This window comes from Neodiprion pinetum, chromosome 1 (genome assembly GCF_021155775.2).
Source record: "Neodiprion pinetum isolate iyNeoPine1 chromosome 1, iyNeoPine1.2, whole genome shotgun sequence".
Classification (NCBI taxonomy): Eukaryota; Metazoa; Arthropoda; class Insecta; order Hymenoptera; family Diprionidae; genus Neodiprion; species Neodiprion pinetum.
The window spans coordinates 38115376-38140410 of record NC_060232.1 but is presented as its reverse complement, the minus strand read 5'-3'; the positions used below and the strand labels follow the sequence as shown (position 1 = coordinate 38140410).

The 25035-nt window shown below is 37.7% G+C and overlaps 1 protein-coding gene across 3 annotated transcripts in view; it reads right to left on the bottom strand.

The window, feature by feature from the left end:
* Positions 1-20346, bottom strand: part of Nplp1 (Neuropeptide-like precursor 1) — a 30216-nt gene extending 9870 nt beyond the window's left edge. Inside the window, exon 1 of one of the 3 annotated variants that reach the window (XR_006884976.2) lies at positions 20123-20346. Coding sequence is in view for 2 of the 3 variants with exons in the window: in XM_046637403.2 (XP_046493359.1) it covers positions 20123-20200 (78 nt within the window). In the remaining variant the exon portion in view is untranslated. The remainder of the gene's footprint in view (positions 1-20122) is intronic. The other 2 variants (XM_046637403.2, XM_046637404.2) reach the window with 2 other exon arrangements.
* Between the last annotated feature and the right edge of the window lie 4689 nt (positions 20347-25035).

Sequence of the window (25035 nt, the reverse complement as noted above, 5' to 3'; positions counted from 1 at the left end):
TTGAGATATAAACTGTGGATCAAGGAGTCAAAGTAGCGTGAATAAATCGTGATTCAGGTGAAGAGTGCAACTGTCAGTTTAACCCGAGGCCTCCACTTTCCCATTTCTTCTCTCTCTCTCTCTCTCTCTCTCTCTCCCTCCGCCGTCTTTCAGGCTCCACTTTCTGTCGGATTCAGATTCCATTCGGGATTCTGCACGATTTGACGCCAACATACACGGGTTCAATTTTCCGTCGAGCAACTGGTTCCCAGCATACCTCGAAACGGTCTCCGACAAATCTACTGTGACCAGTTAACCCTGCGCTTAAGGACATTCTGAAAGACAGCGTTTTGATTCACCTTCGTCCGCGAGGATACGCAACTTTACCTAATTCGACTTATATTTTCTCCATCTGGATATATTTTACATCACTTGATTAAACGGTCCTCGAATCAAGCGAACAGTTTCCAGGTGATTCGAAGAGCCTTGATCGATTTGAATAGTTCTCAGTCGATATTTATTTGTTTCTGTTAGGAGAAAAAAAAAATTTAATTAAACAGTAAACACCTTGATCCTAAGACATTTTGGCGAATTTAAGTGCGTTTCATTCGAACCACACAAATTACTCATCGAATGTTGCAAATCAGAGAACACAAGTGAATACATTTGTTTGTAAAAAAATTAATTTCTCCATCAGTGCACTCTCGGTTCAGCAAACCCTCGATATGAGTTATTTGCAGACATGGTCCGGGAACCAAACCGAGCCACTGATCAAACAGCGAAAAGAGTGATCCCCGCAAAAGAACAAAAGTAGCCCACATGCTCTGAAAGACCCTTAGATTTACTTTTCGCACGCGTTTGTCCAACGTCTGCAGTTTGCCAAATGCTACTCGCGTTCGCAGTGTTTGTATAGATCGAGATTGCCCATTGTTTGTTCAAGCACTGAGAAAAATTTCATTTGTTACAGTAGCTAGAAAAATCCAGTGAAACAGGTATCATTGAAAAAACTGTTTAAATATCGTTGGAATTACGAAAAACGAGGTACGCCTAACCATTTTGCGCTATCGTCGATCCTTTTTTGGCAATGGCAACGCAAAATCAGTTTCTGAGGTTTACTCTACTTTTTTAGTTAAACAAGGCTTTAACGTCAATTTATCGTTGCACAAGCATTAAATTTTCGCAACAGTTGCAAGAAAATATAGCAACAGTGATCGTAATGAGAAAGAACAGTAACGGATACCAGACTTTCCGGTAACAGCTAGAAAACTAATTCTCATTTTCTACCTAGAACTATATTTTTCGATTGTGGTAAAAAATGAAAATAGTTGTTCAGAAAATAATAACTCCGAATTGCGCCCATTCCGATTCACCGATTCCTCTTCATCATTCACGGAATATATAATGCGAAAAATCCCATTCCGAAGAAAATAGTCGCAACGCGTCTAACGAAACCAAGCTTTCGCTAAAAAGGTTGTATCTCATTCCAAGTCCGATAGTGACGTAATACTCGGTCGGTAATATTTTTTATCTAGAGACTTAACTTGGAAAGTGAACAATTCAACGGATATGGCGGTAGAAACGAGGAAATTGAATAACGATTAAGTAGTTACATTAAATAGCACAGCAATAAAAATCAAAAAATAATAATAATAATATCGAAGCGGCGCAAAAGCTTAACCTGATTGATGTTTGGTTATATAATCCCGATGATGCAGGGAAACGATCAACGAGATGAGAATAAGTGTGACGAAACGTGACCTTTCGTTTAAAAGTCAGCTTAAGCACATCGACGATACAATACGGTCCGAAAATCTCCCTCCCTAAAATTCTGAACTCAGTCACAATCAGAGGATGGGGGCTAATTAAATCGCCGATTGACGCCGCTTTGCGAAGGGAGACGGGCCCATGTTTCCCGGGCAACAGCTGCTGTACTCCACCGCTTCCATGTTCGTGTCCCAAACGCCAACCGCAGGTCCTTAAGAGGATGCTATAGTTCCTCGTTACCGACCGAGTAAAATTTTACTCATTTTTACGATTAGCCACGCTTAAGCATCGCTGACGAAAAATAAATATTCCGAATATAGTGACGTTCTACATTCAATGCCGAACAAATATTTCAGACAAATTATTTCTTACGTTGCGAGAATAACGTCAGAAAATTCAGTATTCCTGCAATAAATTGTAATTCAATTGCAGTTATACATTTTTTGGCTCAATTGTTGCGAAAAACAAAACTTTTTATCAGCGTGAAAAAACATACTTTTTATTAATTCTATACTGAGAGAATCGTACATTTCGTGCGGTTCGTGAGCTGTTCGAAATATTCTAATTACTAAAGAAAGCTTAGAAATCGATGTTTTTAATTTCAAATCACATCGAAATGGTTAAAAGTATGATGGATTTGTTCGCTTTTAGTCTACGAGGGTTCGTTTTACTCGGAGGACTATTTTCTACAAATTATCCGGTACGAATTATAATTTTGATGTTTTTTTTTTTTTTTGCAATCTACGAATACAATAATTCAGATATCTAAATACAACGTACGACTATAATCTAGTGATTAAGAAATAACAGAGAGTTTCGATTTTTGGTTTTGACCAAATGATTAAGTAACGGTCAATAAACGGGAATCGGAGTAGTAGAATAAGACGACAAGAGCTGAGAAAATCGAAGGCGTGAGAGGAGCGTTGATGTTATAGCTTCACATTTGCGGGGCACAAAGAGCTCGTGTTTGTGATATCTGAGAATATACCTAGCCGTAGAACCGACCTCCGGACAATGAGAACGAAAATACAAACGTAGAGAGAAAGATGAGAGCTTTTGTCTGTGCGGCGAAGAGTTGAAAGCACAACGAACGGATTTAGACGGTTGTACAAAAGCTCCGTGCAGAGGCAACGACGATCATGGTATTATTACTCGATTCGCGTCACGTCTATAATAGGTATGGTTATATAATGTAAAAGAGCTCGTTCCGACAAAACGCCGGAGCAGAATTAGGGCGGGGAATAAAGGCGGAAGCTACTTACCAATATTTTTACTTCCGATTTCACCCGATCTCCGCCCCTCGAACGGTGATCGCAAAAGCTGGTCCTGCCAGCATTGCACAAAGCTCGCTTGGTCTATTGATAAAAATGATCATTTTACCCGCTCCGCAGAAAATCAAATTCCCATTGTCATATCGCTCGGCTCTCGATTCTCTGGGAGAAAATTACCGGGCTCTTTCACCCATGGATGGCAATTATTGATCTACTTCGCGAGTGCGGCGTGAAAATTATTTCTACTTCGTTTCTGTTTCGTGAACTTTAACGAGCTCCGCATTTTACAAGAGTTGTGAATTTTTATTCGATGTTCTAGACGGTGTGAATACTTTTACTTTTAGTCGCTGAAGACAATTTTTTATGTCAATTATGGGGGCGGGGTTCAAGTTGAGAAATCAAACTTTTACGATGCGACAAAGTTTCGAATGCTTGGAAACCAGGCGGCTCAAAGTTCCAAAATTCAGGTTACGATAGAGCAAAGTTCTGAAAAATAAGGTTTCGATGGAGTAAAATTACGAAAATTAAAATTTACTCACAGAGCACAGTTTACTGAACGAGTGGCTGTGGAAAATCAGAAAAAATCGAAAATCAGGATTATCAGAATTCCGAACGTAAAACTATCGAAAATCCAAAACAAAGAAACATCAAGGTGGTGAAATTTCATCAAGTTCACTTTCGGAACTTTGAGCGTCGGATTTCGAACCGTTCGAAACTTTGATGTTTCGTGACAGTTTGATTTCTTGACTTTAGGATTCGCCACCAAAATAATTCCGAATTTGGCGCTGTCAGAGCTTTTTAAATTTGAAATTTCAACCGCATCCCAAATTACGACGACGGATTTTTTACGCAAAGGTAATTTGCTACGATAACTGTACAACGATACGATGAAATTTCCGGAAAAGTCTAAAGTAAATTCTAGTCTCTTCACCTTCACCCCTATCACAACCTTCGAATTACTAATTTCCGAAAACCGATTCTCTCGGTTAAGTTTGAGGGTAACTCTGGTTTCCGGAACTCTGGGTCAATTATCGAAATAGCGGGTTTCGGAAACGAGGCGTGAATGAAAAGCGGGAAAGCATCGGACGAAGAAAGACATCCGGAGGACTTGTTGTTCGCGGTTTGCGTGGGAGGATGAGACTCTCCCTTTTCGTGTCGCTGCCTATAACAAAAGCCGCGAAATCCTCTCTTCGCACTGTAGTTTCACCTCCAAGGTACGTGTATAAATACACACTCCGATACATGCCAAATTTCCCGTCCATCGATTTTCCGCGTGACGGAAAACGAAAGAAACTTGGGAACATGTTTTCAATCCCACGCGTCTCACGGGACCGGGATGTAAGATCACGCGACAAAGCTTCCGGATTTTCTGGCCAAATACGCGATTTCATACAGGTAGGAAAAATCTGATATCCACACCCTGACGACAGGATTACTTGCGTTTCTTCCTCCGCGTCCTTTTGTTTTTATTTGTTTTCTATTTCCCGGCCAGATCAAGAAACGAATGACACGTGTTACAAGCGCTTAAACTCGCAATATCTTCGATCGAAACCCGTCAGAATTACGAAATCACGTGGTCGGTGAGACGAATAAATTTTCCCCCAATGCGACGTGCCTGAGCAAACACGCGTTATACACATGCGTGTAGGAAATCTACGCGAATGGATTTAGCGGGATTCGAACCGCGGTAGGAATTTTCTGAGGTCTTTAAAGTAGATCCGGGTAATAAATCAGATTTCCCGGTGTACGGGTGTTCGCGTATAAATACGACGAGCTTCAGCCCCCGACTGATTATATTTCGACTATCCTGCAGAACGTGGATAAAATTCAGATGTGGGTACTTGTTGGTAATTGAAAAATTTACCGTGATGTGGGTTTGAGTGATGGTTGAATTAATCGTCACGCGAAAAACTGGACAACCCGTCACGTACAGACAATGACTAGAGTTTGCAATACTGTTGAAAAGGAGATACAGCGTGAAATAATATCGGAAAATGCAGGAGAGTTTCCTCGAATCGATCGCGTGAGTGATTTAATTTTAAAGTTATACGTTTTAACGAAGCAGGAAACAAAGCTTAGCGGTTTATTTCTATTTAACAATCATAGTTACGGAAAGGATAAAATTTTGAAGATGTGCGGAAATTCTCGGAGTCTATGAAGTCCCAAGTTTGAATAAGCTCCTAGGATTTCCATTCGAACTTTCAATCGCAGAAATTTCGATACGGTTGAGTTTTATTTTATTTTTTTTAACAGAATTCATTCAATTCTACCGAAACAATTTAATTTTTGCAAAGTCAATTTCACCGTTTCGTAAAAATTGGGAAAGCGGACAATTGAAAAAATGGATTTTGAGGATTGAACCCGAAGTTTAAATCGTAAATATTTACAAATCGAGTAAAACACCGGAGCTATTTTTTGTACCTAAAATTTTAATTGGTTCAAATTAGTTTATTTCTGCGAGCATCGCACGAATATCTGACGTTATAACAAGGTTTTGGTTTGTTTCTATTAACATGATCGGAAACCACTCAGCGTTGTAATGAACTTTACAATTAATCGGGGCTGCGCGATCATAATTAAATTTACCTCGCATAGACGGAGGTTCGAATGACCTTCGACGTTTGGATGCAGCCGAAGAAATTTATCGTGGAATTATAATCTCGGAAAATTGGGTTTGTAATATTGTTTTTCTTCCGAAAAAATTAAGTCTCGTCGAATATCTGAAATATTTCCACGAAATTATTGAACTTGATTATTACTTTTCGCGAGGAATTTCATCCCTCGCGGCTTTGGAAATCGGGAAATTCGAATCAGTCCTGAGGGCTGAGAAGTTGTTCGATCAAATCAAGAAAAAAAAAACAGTGATAAAGGTGCCAGAAATTCAATCGAAAAGGAACGGTAAAAATACGTGAAGAGAAAAAACAAATGAAAACTTTTCCCTTTGAAAATCCTCGAACTAAATAAATCCAACGGGTGTTATTTGAGTGTGATATTCCTTCGGTTTCAAGGGTTCGAAACTAGAGACAATATATCCGCAAATTTACCCCTCAAACATGTTTCTCATGGTGTACAATACACGTGGTATTAATACTGCAAGATCTCTTCGCGGGATTAAATTTACAAAGTTTCAAATTGCTCCTAATTATTTTACTCATTCAAGTTTCAACTTATTCGGCAGACAACAATTCTGTTTCTGAGAATAATCACAGCGTATAGAATCCACGTGAGGGGTTCATTGAAACTGGAAAGCCGGAATAATCGGGATATTCTCCTCGCCTTATCCCAGCATCTGATGAATAGATGTTCAATATCGTTCCATCTGATCGGTTGAGCGCATCAGCGAATAATCAGAGAAAACCTCACGAACATATTCATTGTAAAAGAGATTTTGTTGAATCGGTTTCTCGCAAACGAGAGATGAACGAAATACATGTATATAATATATTCGAGTGCAATCTTAACGTCTTGTTTCGAGTCTGTGAAAATTGTACCTACTCGAACCGGTCGAAATTAGTAAAAACTACGAGTTGAGTAAGAATAATTAATATTACTAATCTAGCTAATTTAAACTTTACGTACATATTTCATAAAATTATGACTTACTTACGTTCAAACTTAAAATTGAATAACACGATAAAACGAAGGTTAATTTTATTTCATATGGAAAAAAATTATCTGTAGAAAGGAAGAAGACTTTCTTTTGTAACACACGTTGCTTCAACTTGTATGAAATTGCGATTCGAATTCGAGCAGCAAGAGTCAGGTTTTTTTCGCGTCAGATAAGCCGACAGATTTTCACTTTCTCCTTTCTCTCTTTCGTCCGAGTGTGAATTTTTTTTCGTCTGACAACAAGTCACGCAAAATCTCCGGAGTTTGTTGCAAATATAAGACGTCCGGATTCGAATATCCGTGCTTAAATTTCAGCCTATCACAATGTTATTCATTGTATGCACAGTATACAAAAATCTTATTCTGTGATACACCAAGCGCCTTATAACCGCTCGAAAAAATCGCTGGGTATTTGAGATTTCGTTGAATCTGCACTTCTTTGACGTAGCGGGGAATAAGTTTATTGAAAGGAAACGTAAAGATACATTTTTTCGTGTCTGTCAATCTGTATTGCATGATGTGAAAATATTCGGAAGTTTTCGTCACGGATTAAACTAGATTTGGAAATAAAGGAGCCCGCTGAAAAACAATGAAGTCGCTAATTTTTACGACGCATTGAACTTCATTCGAGATAAATTCAAATTTGTACAGAAGTATCGAATGGAAATGAACACAGAAACTAATAAATAGCCTTGCAATTCAAACATAACAAAGTGGAAAGTACTTGAATTTTTCTTAAACACACATATAAAGCAATGGAATGAATAATTTGAATTGATTTTCGTACCATAAAATGATTTTTCTGAGTGAGTTTTTTGGACTGGCAGACATATTGAAATGACTCTGTTTTAACTCGATTCATTCTCTTTTCCTTTTAATCCAGTTGAAATATTTCTGAATTAAAAATATTCGGGATACGGCTGCATATTTGTGCAGAGGAGTTTTCGACCCTGAGGAACTCGAGTCTGAAGTCATTTTTGAGCTGCGTAGCCGGCGTTGCGTGAAAACAGCAAAAATTTGACGTTTTTTGCGTTTTCCTTAAAAACCGCTATCGCTAGATGAAAAATGACTTGACCATCGTGTAGTGCGGAAAATTCTACATCGAATTATAACCTCATATGTCGGAAACGGAGTCGTATTAACAAATTTAGAAAAGAGGAATTCTACTTATCGACGGCATCTGGGGAATTTTGGTGATTCAATATCTTTTTTCATAATTCGTCATTTTTCATCTATCGATGGCGGTTTTTAAGGAAAACGTGAAAAACGTCATATTTTTGCTGTTTTCTCAAAACGCCGGCTACGCAGCTAAAAAATGACGTCAGATTTGAATTCCTGACTGTCAAAAACTCGTCTGCACAAAAATGCAGCCACATCCTGAATGTTTTTACTACTTTGACTGGACTACTAAACCCGGACGCTCCATCGCCGCAGACTGAATCTGGATGAAAAATTTCTTTCCAAAATACACGGCTTATCGCTCAGAACAGGATCGTAATTAACAATACGCGAGAACTTGGCACGTGGATACCGAGTCCTTTGAATCTCCTTATTCAACCGCGATTGCATTTCTGATCTGATTACATGGGCTCGAATTAATTTGGAACAGCAGGCAAATCCACCCAGGGGTTGACATAATACGTCGAGTCGGAGACGGGGGAAGAATTTTTATTTCGAGAAATACCCGAGTCCCGATCCTTGACAGAAACTTTCTCTAAACTCCGGATTATCACCCGCCGTTGTCCGTTCTCCGCTTGACAGGCCCGATCCTTCGACTGAGGCTGCATGTTCACTTCGAGAATAAAAAAGGAGAAAAGTATTTCCAAGCTCGCGAAGAATTCCATTAGCGGAAAGTTCCGAGGGAACCTGAAAAGCGCTTGTATAAAGTATTGAAAAATTCGGGACACGCGGATTTATTCAGTAAATGGGTAATTATCTTCACGAAAAATCGCCCTGTCGATAATGCCTCGGCGATTTCTGTGAAACTGATCTCTGAGCCTCCAATAATTATAAAAATGTAGATAATCGGAAAATGTCGCCGAGATATAGTAAAAAAAAAAAAAAAAAATGTAGAACAATTGTTAGAAAGACGTTTTAGAGAAGGCCAGAATTATTTTTACATAGAATGATAATGTTTTTCCGTTTTTACAGATGTGCTTAATTCCTTCTTCACTTCGTCCAACTCTCTTACAAGCCCGATTAGATATACATTAACGTTCCGTTCTGTTCGGTTCCGTTCTTCGAATAGCTCGAGGTGTTTTCACCCAGCCCGCTGTGCAGCTTTTCACAAAAAGCCCCAGCTGCCAATCCTCGAGATAAAATTTCTCGGTATGTTCCTTACACAGACGCGGCTCTACCAGGAGTAGGAAATTACTGATCGGAGATACAAGACAGAGAAATAAGAAGAGAGAGAGAGCGAGAAGCTTCGTGGTTGAGTAGACTGGAGAAATCCTCGCTCCATCATATTATCAAGGACTTGATCTCATCGTCAAGATTAAGTCCCAACAACCGACCTCCAATTCAGTTCTTATACAAATTTCATACCTACGAATGTTTCAACAAATTATATTTTGTGCCCTTAAGCTAGTCTAAGGATGGATATTGTTCCAAGGATAATTTACATAGAATTAAGTTTTCGGTCAGGATATTTTTTTTTTTCTTTGGTTAGGTTATTATACCGTGCAATCGCTCAATGATCTCGTTAAATTTCGTCACGAAAAAAAAAAAAAAAAAACATAGGACATACCGTTGACGGAATAAATTTTCTAAGGAATTAGCGAATCTCTTGGAAAATCAGCTGCTGCGAGCAACTGTCAATCCGATATCGACATAAAATACTAAAACTATGGTTTGGCATTAAAAACGAACCAAACACTGAGATTTTTTGTGACAATCGTAGGTGAAATAATTGACAGACACATCCTTTCGTAAATTCTATAGTAAAAGCTTTTACGAATTTATACCTAATGTGAAATATTTCTAATCTCAAGAAACTCTCAGTATTGTAGTTTTCTTTCATTCCTGCTGTAATTTTGTAATATTTAACTTTGCTTTCGTGAAACTCTACTGCAATCGTGTAGAATTGTTGTTTTTTTTTTTTTTTTTTTCATTTCAACGATCTCCAGAAATTTTTGGTCATTATTTGAATTATGGAATAGCAAAAATTTTTTGGAACTTTTCAACGGTTTTTTTAATCAAATTATTTCGCCCGCAGGGTATAAGGGTGAGTTTCTCTTATTGAGAGAACCGGCAGAACTTCTTTCAAAGAAAATTAACACAGTAAAAAAATCGCCTTATTACTCGACCAAAATTTATTTCACATCAAAATAATGTTTGGAAAAAAATAATTTCGTTACAAGGATTTTCCCACACGGATGTCCAATTCATCCTTTCGATGCCTGATATCCTTTAATTAAAAACAAATTAACGAAATTTTCATCAACGAAAATTCCTTAACTTGTGAAAAATGACTTGGTTAAAATATTTTGCTTTCCAATTCTCCATCTTCGTAAGTTAAGAAATGGTTTACAGTATAGGATACAAGGCATCGAAAAGACGAATCGGGTTTATCGGTGTGAGAAAATCCTTGCGACACAATTTTTTATTCCAATTATTTCCCGAACGTGAAACGAATTTTGATTAAGAAATAAATCCGTTTTCAACTGTGTTAATTTTCTCCTATTTCGCCTTAATTCCGCACGCGTACCAATTGAGGTAACGAAACGAGGGCAATTCAGATCCGATATTGATCCATGGCCGAACAATTGTTCAGAGAGTATCGCATCGGGTTCAAACTGCTTGTAAATCGGTTTTCCATTGCATGCGTATAACGGGGGTCACATGTAAGGTATAATGCACCTTGTTCCTGCGTCCCATTGTCCTTAAATTGATCGAGTCTACGCGCATGCATAGAGGTGTATGCACTCTGCTCTGGTGAGAAACGCGAACAAAAGCTGCGTGCGCTACCCGATACCGGAAGCTGCCTGGCACGCGTCATGTTCGCATCACAAAAGCTCGGCGAACGGTGGCAACCCTTTCACTCAGTGACACGTTATTGCGCCGAGTCGATTTTTCTAACAAGATTTTCTGATGAATCTGTAATCGAATTTCAAAAGTTCAAGATGGCGAATCCGATGTGGCGGAACCGATATGGCGAACGAAAATCTCAAATTTGATCGAATCCGGTCAAAAAACTCTGTGCAGAGACTTTCGGGCTCGCTGATTGAACTCGCCAAACTGAATTTTTATAATCTAATTTCAGATTCGTGATCAGCGACTCCAGTAACCTCTGGACGTAGTTTTTTCTAAAAATTCGATCGTATTTGGCATTTTTGTCCGCCATATTGGATCCGTTATCTTGAAATTTTTAAATCTGAGTTCAGATTCGTAATCAGCGACCCCAAACAATTATAAGTTATGTAAAAAAAAGCATATGTGTGGATTGGTAACTTTTTCGGAAATGAATTAATCCTTTAATTTTCACGATTTTTTTCAATCAATTTATTTCTAACAATAATAATTTACAATATATCGCGAAAATAAGAGGGATGAAACCGCGGAAACACGGAATTGTAAGATAGATGAGAGGAGAAATTTGTATTCTCCTCGCGTGTCGCCACGCATAGCGTATATGTATAGAGCATTCCGTGCCAACTCAATCTCTCCAAGTCCGACCCTTGACCTCTCTGATTTGGCTAACGATTTTTTACACGATTGTTTTGACTCTCAAACGGCATTCAATATTTTTCAATGTTTTCTTCAAAATATTGCGAATCGATTCGAACTATCTAAAATTTTTAATAACGAACATATTGATGAACACAATTTAAAAATTTGGAATAGATCAAAAAAATCCTTCGTCGGGTATCGAAATTTGACTGACTAACTGAAAAAATTTAAAGAAAATCGATAAATGATCGAAAGAAGTAAGATGTGTTTTTTATTTGGCATGGAATGCCCCATATACATGTATACTTGTATTATATATAACGTTGAAAGATATTAATGGTTTGTAAAAGAAGAAAGTTTTAAATATTGCTGGACGGCTTTGCATCCTGCAGGACAACCAGAATTCATAAAAAAAAAGCTCTAATTTATATGCAACTGCACGAACCCAGCTGCTTTTGTGTAACGTAGAAGCGCTTACACGCTTGCAGAATCATGGAAACAACGGATTTTTGCTGAATTTCGTTTGCGCTTGAAACATTTACATCCGTACAATATGACTCTGAGCTTCCGTTAAGCTTTGGTGGCAGCTAAAAATTGTAGAATGTTAAATCATCTGTGGATGACTTTCGTTCTTGGAAACTTGATTCTGGCTTTCGCTTTTCACAATTTGTAGTCAAGTAAAACGACCAATGAAACACTAAATTCTCGATCAATTATTAATATTCTTTCAAGCACCGAAAGGATTGAACAAATTGATTTTAACGATCGTTAAACAAACATTGCGAATATTTTCTCAAAAACAGAATTCTCTCCGACGGAAATTAATTTTTTCTAAAACGACAACTGAACGAAAAATGACTCTGTCACGAAAAAGTTCTATTTCGGAAGAAAAAAAAAGCTCACCCGGCAAACGTTAAAGTTCGCTCTGTAAATAGAACGCATCAATTTTGTTTGGAAATAAAATACGTGCCGAGTTTATAACGCGGAAAAAGCTCGACGACGAGAGAAAACTTTTTCACGCAAGAGTTTGTATTACGAGAATTTCAAAAAATTATACCTAAATTTGGTTCACCGTTGAACGAAGAATTTCACCAACGACTTTCGCATCGCGGAATTCGCTTCTGGCACAGAAAACGATCTTTTCAATTAAAATGCCGTAAGAAAGGGTCGTAAGTTGATTAAACGCTGCACGAAGTAGAAAAGCCCTTAAAATACTGTCGCTTTTTAGCAGGAAGCCCGACGACGATTTGGGTAAATTAATTGTAAGTGACGCCTCGCCGTCTTCGGCACTCGCAAAATTATAAGAAGACTGTATAAAAGAGAGACCGAGTTGTGTAAATTATATAATACAACCGAAAAAATGAATCCTTGATCAAAATTCCACGCAATGATAAACGCAAAATTTAAATAAATATTGTTATTAAATTCCGCAAGTTGGGCAGGAAAATCGCATCTGGAGTCAGCAGAAGGGCGATTTTGTCACTGAAAGTACGCCGCGTAATTTCGACTTTCAAAACGGGTTAAATTACACATAATTCACTTCAGATTTTACAACGTTCGTTCAAGTTTCCCACTCGTTGTAAAATAATCCGTACTCATCGTCAGCGAAATAAATTTCCGCGACAATTTTTCACACCTGTAGAATTATCGTTGACAATTTTGCTAATTATAATCGATCGACGAATCTGAGAGACATTTTTATTACACTGATTTCAACTTCTCGCGTAATCGGATTTCGCAGGATCCCGGAAACCGAAGATCTTGTGCAATTACAACTTCTTCGTTCAACGCCGTAGAAAATTCTTCGAATTTCTATGAGTTTAAAGTTTGATTCTCTTTGACGCGCAACGCTTTTATTGTATATATATATATACCAAAGCCGGCGAGTTTGGAACGTGCCAAATTCATCGATATTCCGTGTATGGAAAACGGCTTTGTCCCACCACTCGGCAATTAAAATTTTCTGCGGAAATAATTTCCCGCTAACTCTGACAAGGGATCTGATGTAATACATACACGTATTTAAGTGTGAGTGCGTATATGTAAGGATGCGACGATGAAACCCGACCGACTAAATATAATCAGATGACATCAAGAACGAAGAGAAACATGAAGTGGAAAAGAGGGGGACGAGGATGACAGAGAACTTCTTCTCTCCTTTCTCGCTCTCGATAATTTCGGGAACGAGATTATTTACCTGATTGCAAAGTTGAATTCGGAGAGAGAGAGAGAGAGGTGTTTGTATATTCGTGAAAACGTATATAGACATATATTTAATATCGATTAATACTTTAAGATTAGATTGGTGGATCGAAATTTATGAATACTTTTCGGTAATTTGAATTTTTTTTACATTACGAGAGGGAAAAAAATAAATACAATTACGAAAAAACGTTATCGGTATCGGATTTTCATTTTAAATCGCTTTAAAATGATTGAATATTCAACAGGTTCTTGGGATTTTACTGTACGATGATTCATTTTACATATTCCAAAGACTGTTCTTTGCAAACTCGTTGGAATGAATTTTCTTTTTTGTTCACTATGTAGTCAATTGTATTTTTGTTTATAGAATTCTGTACGATTGTGTTTCAATGGGCAGGGATAGCAGAGTAATAAAATATGTATCGCGCTGAGAGAAATTGTTAGTTTCAGTTACCGCTCAGTCTTTGACTATTTTCTGTTAGAGTTCTGGGTAGAAAATGAAAATTAGTTTTCTAGCTATTACCGAAAAGTCTGGTATCCGTTACTATTCTTTCTCATTACGATCGCTGTTGCTATATTTTCTTGCAACTGTTGCGAAAATTTAACGCTTGTGCAAAAATAAATTGACGTTAAAGCCTTGCTTAACTAAAAAAGTAGAGTAAGCCTCAGAAACTGATTTTGCGTTGCAATAACCAAAAAAGGAACGACGATAGCGCAAAATGGTTAGGCGTGCCTCGTTTTTCCTAATTCCAACAATATTCAAACAGTTTTTTCAACGATACCAGTTTTACTGAATTTTTCCAGTTACTGTAACAAATGAAATTTTTCTCAGCGCGACATCGTTTCCCATTAAAAAGTATAATTTTCTCACAAGGCGTGAGAGTTATAAAAAAAGAATTTCGTTTTTCGCTTCCATACCTAATACGTGAAATGATTCAAAGACATGGAGATTCAAAAAATTGCCACGATCTTCAGGATTTCAGGCTCATGTTTATTGTTCGGAAATACCGCGTGTAAGGCGCAGGGGGAAAAGTGTAAAAATAAATCGACAAGCACTCGAGGTCGGAAAGTGAAAACGCTGATAAAGAATACCGTAGGTATAAACTCCGCACCGTGGCTCGTTAAAATCGATTATAGCCCTGAGGGTACATCGTGCACAGGCTTTTATCGAAGACAGGGAAAAAGCTAAAAAGCTTTCGACATAAAGCAAAGCAGCGAAAGTCCTCGGGACGGGGAAAAACACGCGTCGGAATGTCTGAAGTTTAAAATTTCTACCGATTTATCAGGGGTGGGGCACGTTTTTCCAGTTCGAATCTTGCGTCTCGGGGCTCTTACGTCCCGAGCTTTTTGCCGCCCCTCCGCAGCTTTATTAACTTTGACCTCGCGGTTAGCATAATTTCGTTGCCGAGGATAATCGCTTCGGATTAAGGCTTATCCCGGTGTGTACACACCTCCGTGTTTGATATTGCGGCAAGTCTATGACGAGTTGAAAATATACTTATCAAACTAATTAACTCCGCTCTTTCTCTCTCTCGCTTGATGACCCGACATATACGATACGGGACCTCTGCGTGCTCGTCTGTGTTTGCGAATCGATAGACTTAATCCATCACCTGAGAGTTAGAGAGAGAGAGAGAGAGAGACTAGAAATTCTGTGCAGGCTGCTGATTAACGTTATCGTCGCTCTCCTTACGCTCCTTGGAAATTCAAACTTTTCACTTCTCTCAGCTGCACTCCTGCCGCGTGGAAACTAATAAACGAACAAATTCATCGGCGAGGACCGTGAAACACGGGATTTTAATAAGAGGAATTACTCTGAAAAAAACATACGTGTAACTACAGTCCAGACCGGATCTTAAAATTGACGGTTAATTCATTTTATTAGTTGTTTTTGTTTTACCCAATTTTCAAAAATGGGAATCGAGAAAACAGTGACCGAATGTATCCTCATATTTTGTACCACACGTGTGTTACATATACCACTGAAATTCTTAGTCGTTCATTTTTATCTCCAGGTAAATCAAATTGTATGTGAAACGTCGGAAACACGAATGGAATAAAAACTCGACGCAGACGGAATCGGCAGGAGCGTAATATAATATCAGCTGTGGATATATAAAATCGATTTTCTGAGTATAATAAATATCATTTGATTTAACAGAGAACAACCGAAACAATAATTTAATCGAGTTACTGATTGTGAATGAAATCACATTTATTTATTTTTTTTTTTTTTTCTATTTGATGTTTGGTAAATACTTCTTCTTTTTTTTTTTTTTTTTGGTTTGTGTCTGGGTGCAATATATTCTTTTCCTCCAGCGTTCGATTCAAATCTCGTGAGACGTTTGAATGCCAGAAATGAATTTTTCAATCTTTAAATTTAAATTTCTCAACTGAGACAAAACATTTCGAGTCGTTCAGTCTTTTTCGTTTTAATTTCAACATTTTCTCATATTTCTTGTGCTTCTGTCCGCAGTTTCGTTTTTTTCAAAACACCGCGGCGAGAAAAAAAAATAAATAAATAAATAATAATAAATAAATAAATAAACCGTTGAAAAAAACCTGCGATAATTAAAGTCCAAACTTGAGTCTTGGGTAAGGCGATCCCGTGTCAAAGAAGCCACGGAGGATATTCCGTCCAGAGAATGTTAAACCCGACACTGGAATTCTTCTTTGCGGTAGGCGGCTGCAGGCAAAAGCTGCTCGTCTCGAATATTTGCAAACCGTTGCAAAGATCCAACGACGCGTGATGCAAAACAGACGTGTTGCGTAAAGAAATAACGCGTAATTTAGAGGTGGTCAGATTTCGGAGGGTTGAAATTTTTTGCTAAAATTCCTCTTTCCAAAACCGCTCCAAAGAAATTTTCGCATAATTTTTCTGCACGCTCGCTGAGCGAAAGGAATGTCGCGACAAAATTTCTCTTCATTAAAGTACAGCCGACGCTGAATTAAAAATAAACGTCCGAACGTTTTCACCTGTCTTCCGCATTTCGCGCGAATTTTTTCTCCGAGGGTTGTTATTTATTGAATTAAATACCGAAAAAAAAAAAAAAAACTAGACTAAATTAGCGAAATTGAAAGTCTTCTTTTTAACGTAAGGTGAAGAAAATTTTTGAAAATTCTTAGCCGACTTTCTGATAATTGATCGGTTGAAAGAAAATCAGAGAGTCTGGTTAAAATATCGATACACAATTTGAACAATTTTTAATAAATTTTTTTTAGCAAACTCATAGGAAAGAAGGAATCTCAGATATACAAAAAAAAAAAACATTAAGTGCCTGTGTATATTCATTTTGCAATTAATATCGATTTGATATCGCGGAAAGTTTTCTTTGCCTAATTCGTCCGCAATATGTGAGTTTGGATTTTATGGTCCGAATGGAAATCGCTTTGCCATGGAAAACTACGATAGAAGCAATTCGCTCTATTTGCGCAATTATCCAAACACACTGTGCATAAACAGGCAAATTGGAAGAGAATCAAACGATCAACTGTTTATACAGACCGGGACAATTACGCGCCTTTATTTCCCCGTTAGAATGTCAAAGCTCGAGCCTTGGGCTCGCAGAGCTTTTCGCTGTAATCCTTAATGCCCGTAATTAACCGGGATCAGAGTGAAGCATGTATTTGTTATACGGTATACGCAGAACCGTAAGTAGGTCTAAGCATCGTTGCGATTGCAGCCAATTTGCGAGCTTAAATTTCGCTGGATGCTCAGCATTTTCCTCATTTTATCGGCATCCCATTTCTGACGACTGTGTACGATCAAAAATTTTACAAGTTGAAGAAAAACGTCCGTTGCAGTGAAGGAAATAAAGAAATCGATCAATATCGATTTAAACCTTTTTCTGTACTTATTTAACAAACTTGCAAAATTATACAGTTACTAACAATTATTCTGAAAAACAGATCGATTCAATTTGAAAGATAAAAAGTCCTCCGCAGCGGAGCGAACGTTATATTTTACGATCATCAATCAAAACTTCTGTCGGATAAATTGAATACAAGCAATATTAAATCCTGCACGTTTTTACCGCAAAGGTTCCGGATTTTTGTGTATAATCTGCAAACGTTTAGCTGACTTTTATTCACCCCTTTAATTTTTTTTTTATCACTCGTTTCTCCCCTCGTTTATTCACTCGGCATTCGTTGGCAGATTTTTCCCATTTATTCAAAGCTACAGGTTCTTATCGGTTTGACGTATAATCCGAATGGCAAATCCCGAAACCGTTCGAACGGGTAACGACAGGATTTTAATTGATCATCTTGTTAAGGGTAAAAGTTTGCGGAAAGTTGTATAAACGATCCCACGTTGCACGTTTCGGGTGATTGATATTTTCACGCTGACCTATGTATGCATACCTATTTCTGTGTCTACTTTTAGAATTCCCCCCGAAAAGTCTCCTCTAATTGGACTCCACTAAACCAAAATCAAAGTACGCGTAAAGCTTTCACCGACCTGCCAATCAGCAGGACTTAGCCGACGGTCCTTCGTCGAGTGAACAAATAATAACTGTATAAGACGCAATATTCTTCAAATTTTTCCATCTCATTTTATTCTTCGTCATATTTTCGCAAAATCTTTCTATTTTCATCCGTCACTGTGTTGTTGTTATTATTAATCATATAATAATTAAATTCTCGAAATACTTGTTGATCAAGGTGAACTTATTCAATTTTATACTCTGAGAAAAATTTCATTTCTTACAGTAACTAGAAAGATTCAGTGAAACAGGTATCGTTGAAAAAACTGAACATTGTTGGAATTACGAAAAACGAGGTACGCGTTAAAATTTTGCGTTATTGTCGATTCTTTTTTGGTGATTGCAACGCAAAATCAGTTTGTAAGGTTTACTCTACTTTTTTAGTTAAACAAGGATTTAACGTCAATTTATTGTTGCACAAGAATTAAATTTTCGCAACAGTTGCAAGAAAATATAGCAACAGCGATCGTAATGAGAAAGAATAACAACGGATACTAGACTTTCCGGTAACAGCTAGAAAAGTAATTTTCATTTTCTACCTAGAACTATATTTTTCGATTGTCATAAAAAATGAAATTAGTTAATGACTGAACGGTAACCGGAACTAAAAATTTCTCTCAGTGTATTACCATCAGAATCTGAAAATATTATTGCTTCCTTTATTTTCTAGTTTATGTCATATTAGCTTGAGAAAGTGTGCACAAATTTTCGTTACCGAGAATATTAAAATTAAAAAAAAAAAAAAAACCAGTTGTACGTTAGTTTTTTTCGTTCGCCTCGAATTTCATTGTAATTTTGATTTATTTTTTCTTGCATTTCGCATTCCAGGAACTATGTTTTCTGCTCCTGAGGAGCCAGGAAAAAAGCGTTTTATAATTACACATGCGAAAAAATCGCGCAACTCAAAATTAGACTCTTATATGGCCAGGTTGACGAAATTACATGAAATATCACAGTTTTACGCTGATTGTATAATAATGCGACGAACATTAGGTGGAGCGGTCTTCGTAGCTACAACGACAATCATAACAGTGTGTAATTAATTATTCGGAACGGAATTTCACACATATGTAGGTGTAATTTACGACAGCACGTGAGTCCGACATTTGCGGGGGCGAATAGAGCGGATCTGAATTTCGCGACGGAGTTTTCAATGGTTGTTTGCCATTGACTGCACTTGGCCGCAGCGCGAACCGCCTGCCATCATTTTAATAAGCGAGGAGTGATTTTTCATTTTTGCAATTTCGCGTCATTTGTTGGTCAATTCTTATCCGCAGGTCAAGACGTTGAATTATAACGCAACTTTCGCGAATATTTCCCGCAAAGCTTTCGCGGAGTAAAAATGCGCGCGGTTACAGATTCGGTTTCAGGGATTTTGAATCGAGATCCCAGCTTCACTGCTGCAAACGGCTGAGCTTGCGATTTATTCCACACGCTGATCCGTGCATGGCCAGGTTATTATTCCGCGAATACGAGGGATCAAAACGCAAGGATTTATAGTGAAAAATTGAGTGCGACGTCAGGACTTTCCGGTCCATGTTCTTATTGTTTTTCCGTAACCTTGATGTAGTCTCAAGTTTTCACACGAATCCGCCGTAGTAGAACTTTTCTTCGCGGAAAAAAAAGTGATATTGCAAAAACAAAAATTAATGAGACGGATATTATTTTAGACATAAATCGCGATACACCCGATCTCAGTTGTGGTAAAAAATAATAATTGAGCCCTGCGGGGAAGTTTTTTTTTTTTTTTACCGCGCGTTAAATTTACAACGTATAAAGTTATATCAATAAAAAAAAAAAACTGTTATTACAAAACTCCAAATTAGGCATTATAAATGGTGTACTGCGACAAAATTACGGTTTTAATTACACTGAAGGAACGGAAAAAGACCTTTTCCTTATTCTTTTCCCGCGGCCAATTTATGTATCGCCAATTCCGGAACCAAAATAAATTCGCCGTTAATTTCTTTTCCCCAAGGTACGTACCAACAATTGTTATATTTACTATTCTCGTGCATCAATACCGTGCAAAAAAGTTGGCAAGATAAATTTACGGAAATAAAGAAAAGATGAAAAAAAAACTCTCGATCAAATTATTAAAAGGGACGATTATCGGGGGACAAAATATGATATCGAACTCACCAGAGGCAGGCTGATCTCGTTTACGACCGAGACGTAGAGAAGCAGAGTGATGAGATAGCTCCTGGCGGAGGATGCCATGGCGTCCTGGTTTCCCTGGAGCGGCTCGCCGATGTTTTCTTTGTTAATAACTGGAAGAACTCCTCCCGACTCGTTCGAGACTTATAGGGCTTTAAACTGGAACGCGGTGTCCGTTGCGAGTAGCGGTTTCGCGGGTTTCGCGCCCTTATATAGGGGCTCGACGTCTTCGACACCCCCTGCGGCCGGGGCGCAAGCGTCCTCAGCGTCACTCGCGCCGCGTTTTCGCCCTCTCCGTGTGTGAGTTAGCAATTTTCCACGGACTGTTGCTCGCCGTGCAATATTCGGCAGGGTTATTACGGCATGTTGCCCTGCAAGTTCGCTCGAAAGTACAACAAGCGGCTTTGGGCTGACCGTGAGCCATCAGCCTTCGAAATTCCCGTTTTCACACTGCAGGTTCCAAGTTCACGGAACGAAAAAACTGGGTATCGGATTCTTGATCAACACCCTGAAAATTCTTTAGTGACATAAAATTTCAAACCCAAAGAGCATGTTTTTGGTTTTTTGACCGCCATGTTGGATCCACCATCTTGAACTTTGAAAATTCAATATCATATTCGTGATCAGTGATCCCGAAAACTTCGAAATACCGAGTTTCGGCCAAATCGATTTACTTTGGATTTTGGTCCACCATATTAGATTCGCCATTTTCGAATATCTGTAATGTAACCTCAAATTCGTCATCAGCGATTGGAAAAACTTCGGGGTATCAAGGTTTATGAAATGACGTGAAATTTCAAGGTCAAAGACCATCGTTTTGGTTTTTTGTCCGCCATATTGGATCCACCATCTTAAATTTTGAAGATTCAATATCATATTCGTGATCAGTGATCCCGAAAACTTCGAAATACCGAGTTTCGGCCAAATCGATTTACTTTGGATTTTGGTCCACCATATTGGATTCGCCATTTTCGAATATCTGTAATGTAACCTCAAATTCGTCATCAGCGATTGGAAAAACTTCGGGGTATCAAGGTTTATGAAATGACGTGAAATTTCAAGGTCAAAGACCATCGTTTTGGTTTTTTGTCCGCCATATTGGATCCACCATCTTAAATTTTGAAGATTCAATATCATATTCGTGATCAGTGATCCCGAAAACTTCGAAATACCGAGTTTCGGCCAAATCGATTTACTTTGGATTTTGGTCCACCGTATTGGATCCGCCATTTTGGACTATCCGTAATCTAACCTCGCATTCGTCATCGGCAATTGGAAAAACTTCGGGGTATCAAGGTTTATCAAAATCCATTGATCCGATCTCAAGATACCATGATTTTTATTTGATTTTTTAAGATCGTATTATTAAAATAAATCGAAAAATACTGAATCGACTAAATCCAAACTCTAATCAGTTCTAAGTCTGAAAAACCGCGACAATTGAGACGAAAATCGTTGAAATCCGGTAACTTGTTCTCGAGACATCATCCAACAAATAAAAATTGATCAAATACATACACACGTATCTAATTGTAAAAACGATTGGAAATGATTCTCTGAACTTCAAAACGTGGACATCTAGTGAAAATTCAACTTTTCATTTTCAGGGAGATTACAATAACTTCCTTTTTTCTCTGAAACCAGAGAAACGGGAAGTTAAAAATGAATTGTAAAAAGTAAAAAGATAAAAAGTATAAAAAAAAGAAAAGAAAAAAAATAGTAAAACACGAACAAAATCCGCTATTTTCAAACCTCTAGTACCCTTCGCGTATAACTCGTCACGAAATATATTCTACTCTCGTATATGGTTCATCCCCCGCAGAATCTGATGAATTGTTCTACCCACGCAACTCGGACGTTTTACGTTTTACCCCCCTTACGGAGGCTGCAGACTGGCCCGAATAAAAATTTTCAGATACTTGCATATACCGCAGTATAAAATTCAACGGTATATATAATATAATCGTATACATGCATACTATATACATGCAAAATCCGATCGAAAGTTTACATGAATTATTTTGAATTTTGTATTGCTTGTGGTAATAACATATGTTATGTAATACATTTGCCGATCTTTAGGGAAAAAATTGAATTTGAAGACATTTATAGGTGTTATACAACTTCGGGAAGAGAGACGTCGTTAGCGTCCTGAGAAGATTGGGAGTCGCCGATTTGCTTTGATTTGTAAAATTTTTGGTTCTCGATCAATATCGGAATCGTGTGAAAGCCGTCTTTGTGTCCGCGAATTTGTCGTAGGTGGGTATTATTATACCCGAATCAAGGAGATGGAAATTTCTATTTATAAAACGGAGTGCAGATCAGATGAGCTGACGAAGAAATTCGAGTCTGCGAGCCGGCATCGAGGGGATTGAAAAAGGAAGCTTGATGACGCGACGGCGTCCGATGATGAATCGGATATGCGCCTCTGGCCGGTTTCTCAAATGACGTACGAGATCGATACGCCTTTTGGGGATATAAGTCATGAATAATTGAAATAGAATCTTCACCCTCGGAACTCGCACCGTAAAAATAACACCTCGTAAATTTCCTAATTGCCAACGATACCGCGCATGCATATGTCGACGTAATTTATACGCTTGAACGACGCTTTGCGACTTTTCGCAATGACAAAAATCGCTTTAGAAACTAATAATTAATCCGTCAAACTGTCTCAGTCAGAAAAGTTCGGAAGAAAGAAAAACCGATTCAAAAATCTCGAGCCAATTCGAATTCACATTCATTTCTTCAAATAACAACAGTGACATTTTTTTACTCATTTTATCTAATTTCCTAACTTTTGATTCAGATGGTCCGACCGATCAATCCTAAAAGTGATTCTCTTCTGCATATGCTTTGTCAATTTTAATTTCCGAATTTATTCATCCATCTCGATCCACCTCGCCTATTTTAACGGCGTGACTGGCTATCGACACGATTCGTTTGACGCCGAATGGACCGTTATTATGTCATAGTTCGATATAATATGATTTCCTATTATACGATGAGTATATCGAACCAGGGATTTTACTTCACTTTGTTTCATTAAATTTTAACTATCAATCCAAAGAAAAAAATTCAGTGAAGAAAGGTGAATGAAATTGCGAAAAATTAATTATTTTCTCGAAAAGGAGAGCAAGTAACGCGGTAATGAAAAAAAAACCTGCTGTCCCTAACCATGGATGTACGAATCTTCGGTTTTCATGAAAAAATACACATTTCCTTTGGGAAATGGCTTTTCGTCGGACACGTAATTCGGTTTCATTATACGTTATCGGTTCTTTCTACGAGTCAGCGAGGTCCCGCAAATCTGGCTTTACACGCGTATAATGACGCAGAAAATATGTATCCGTACTTCGTGATGAGCTTTTATATCGTGGTCAGTCGTCCAGCTCGTTTAATAATTTCTGCACTATTGGGATGACAACGGCGACAATCGTAGCATAATACCAATTGTATTCTTATTGTTTATATTTCTGTAAACAATAATGTATTCAAAATATCGTCGTCAAACAAAAAGGTTCCTGTTAAGAACTTCTTCAGTCTCTCTTGACGCGATGCATTTTGCATTTTACACACATACACAAATACATAAATCACGGAAATAATTGGCAAATCTTTTTTTGCAGTCAATTATGTATATCGCACCACGTTTTTTACTTATATGTTTTATTAACGCGATATAAAAACGGGAATGGTCTGTATAAAATATCGTTATCTGGACTCGTTCACCTCTTATAGACCATTTGTTCCTCGGATCAACTACGGAGATACGTATCGACTTGACATTTTTACGACGTAGAAGAGATAATTATTTCGTAGCTTCGTCCACGAATGTATCAAAAATGATGATTAAATTTTGTTGTAGAAAAATTAAACGCGCAGAATGAGAATCTTTGAAAACAATTCACTGGGCCGGAGGCTCGAAAGTGATGATCATTGTTATACAAATGTAAAGTAAAAAAAAAATTTCGACTTCTGATTTAGCAGGCAACTGTATCATATTATAGTATTTGAAGCATACCATATTGTTCTGTTCAAAATGATGAAAATCAATCCACCATGTGGAATTTATTCGCGTTAAGTTGGAAATGACGTTTAGACAGATCATAAGGCGTTAAGGGAGTTCTATCGCATAAAACGAATTGACGGTTAGATGACAATGGAACCATTTTTGATAGTGAATTAAATATCTAATGAACATTTTCAACACTATGAAAAAGAAGTTTGCTGAAAGAGTACACGTTGAATGATGGGAAATATATACGAGTATGTATAATGATATCTGGGGCCCAAGGCGACTTCGAATCACAAAAATTTATCCGAGTTATCTTCACATGTTGAGCTACGCATGTATCAATTTTCATCTATTTCTAACCGTCAATTAATATTCTAATAGAATTCCCTTAATCGGGAATTTACATTTGAAATCGCTATTTTTCCATACCGTTATTTTCTATTTCCAATCGTTGGAGGGATGGTCTAAATTTGTAGTCTAAATCCAGAATTTCGACCAGATTCTGCGGTAGCTTCGGCGGCCATCTTGAATTTATAGCGAAATTTGTTTTCGTCAAATAACTTGTCCATTTTCAACTTTTCACTAAAAACATTCATAGCCAAGGTAGGATATTCAATTCTCTACAACTTTGGTCACAGCAATTTTTGAACTGTGAACGATATTTTTCGACTTAAAACACATATACCTACTGAAAATGACCATGTCTTAAATCATATAACGTTATGACCAAAATCAACGTGTAATTTATTACACGATTTATCTTGTAAATTTTAGAAAAATATATAAAACATCACGCAACGAAGTCACAAAAACGCGAATCATCGGATATACTAGATAAAAAATCATGTAATCAACCGTACCTTCTCGAATTCACAGGCTA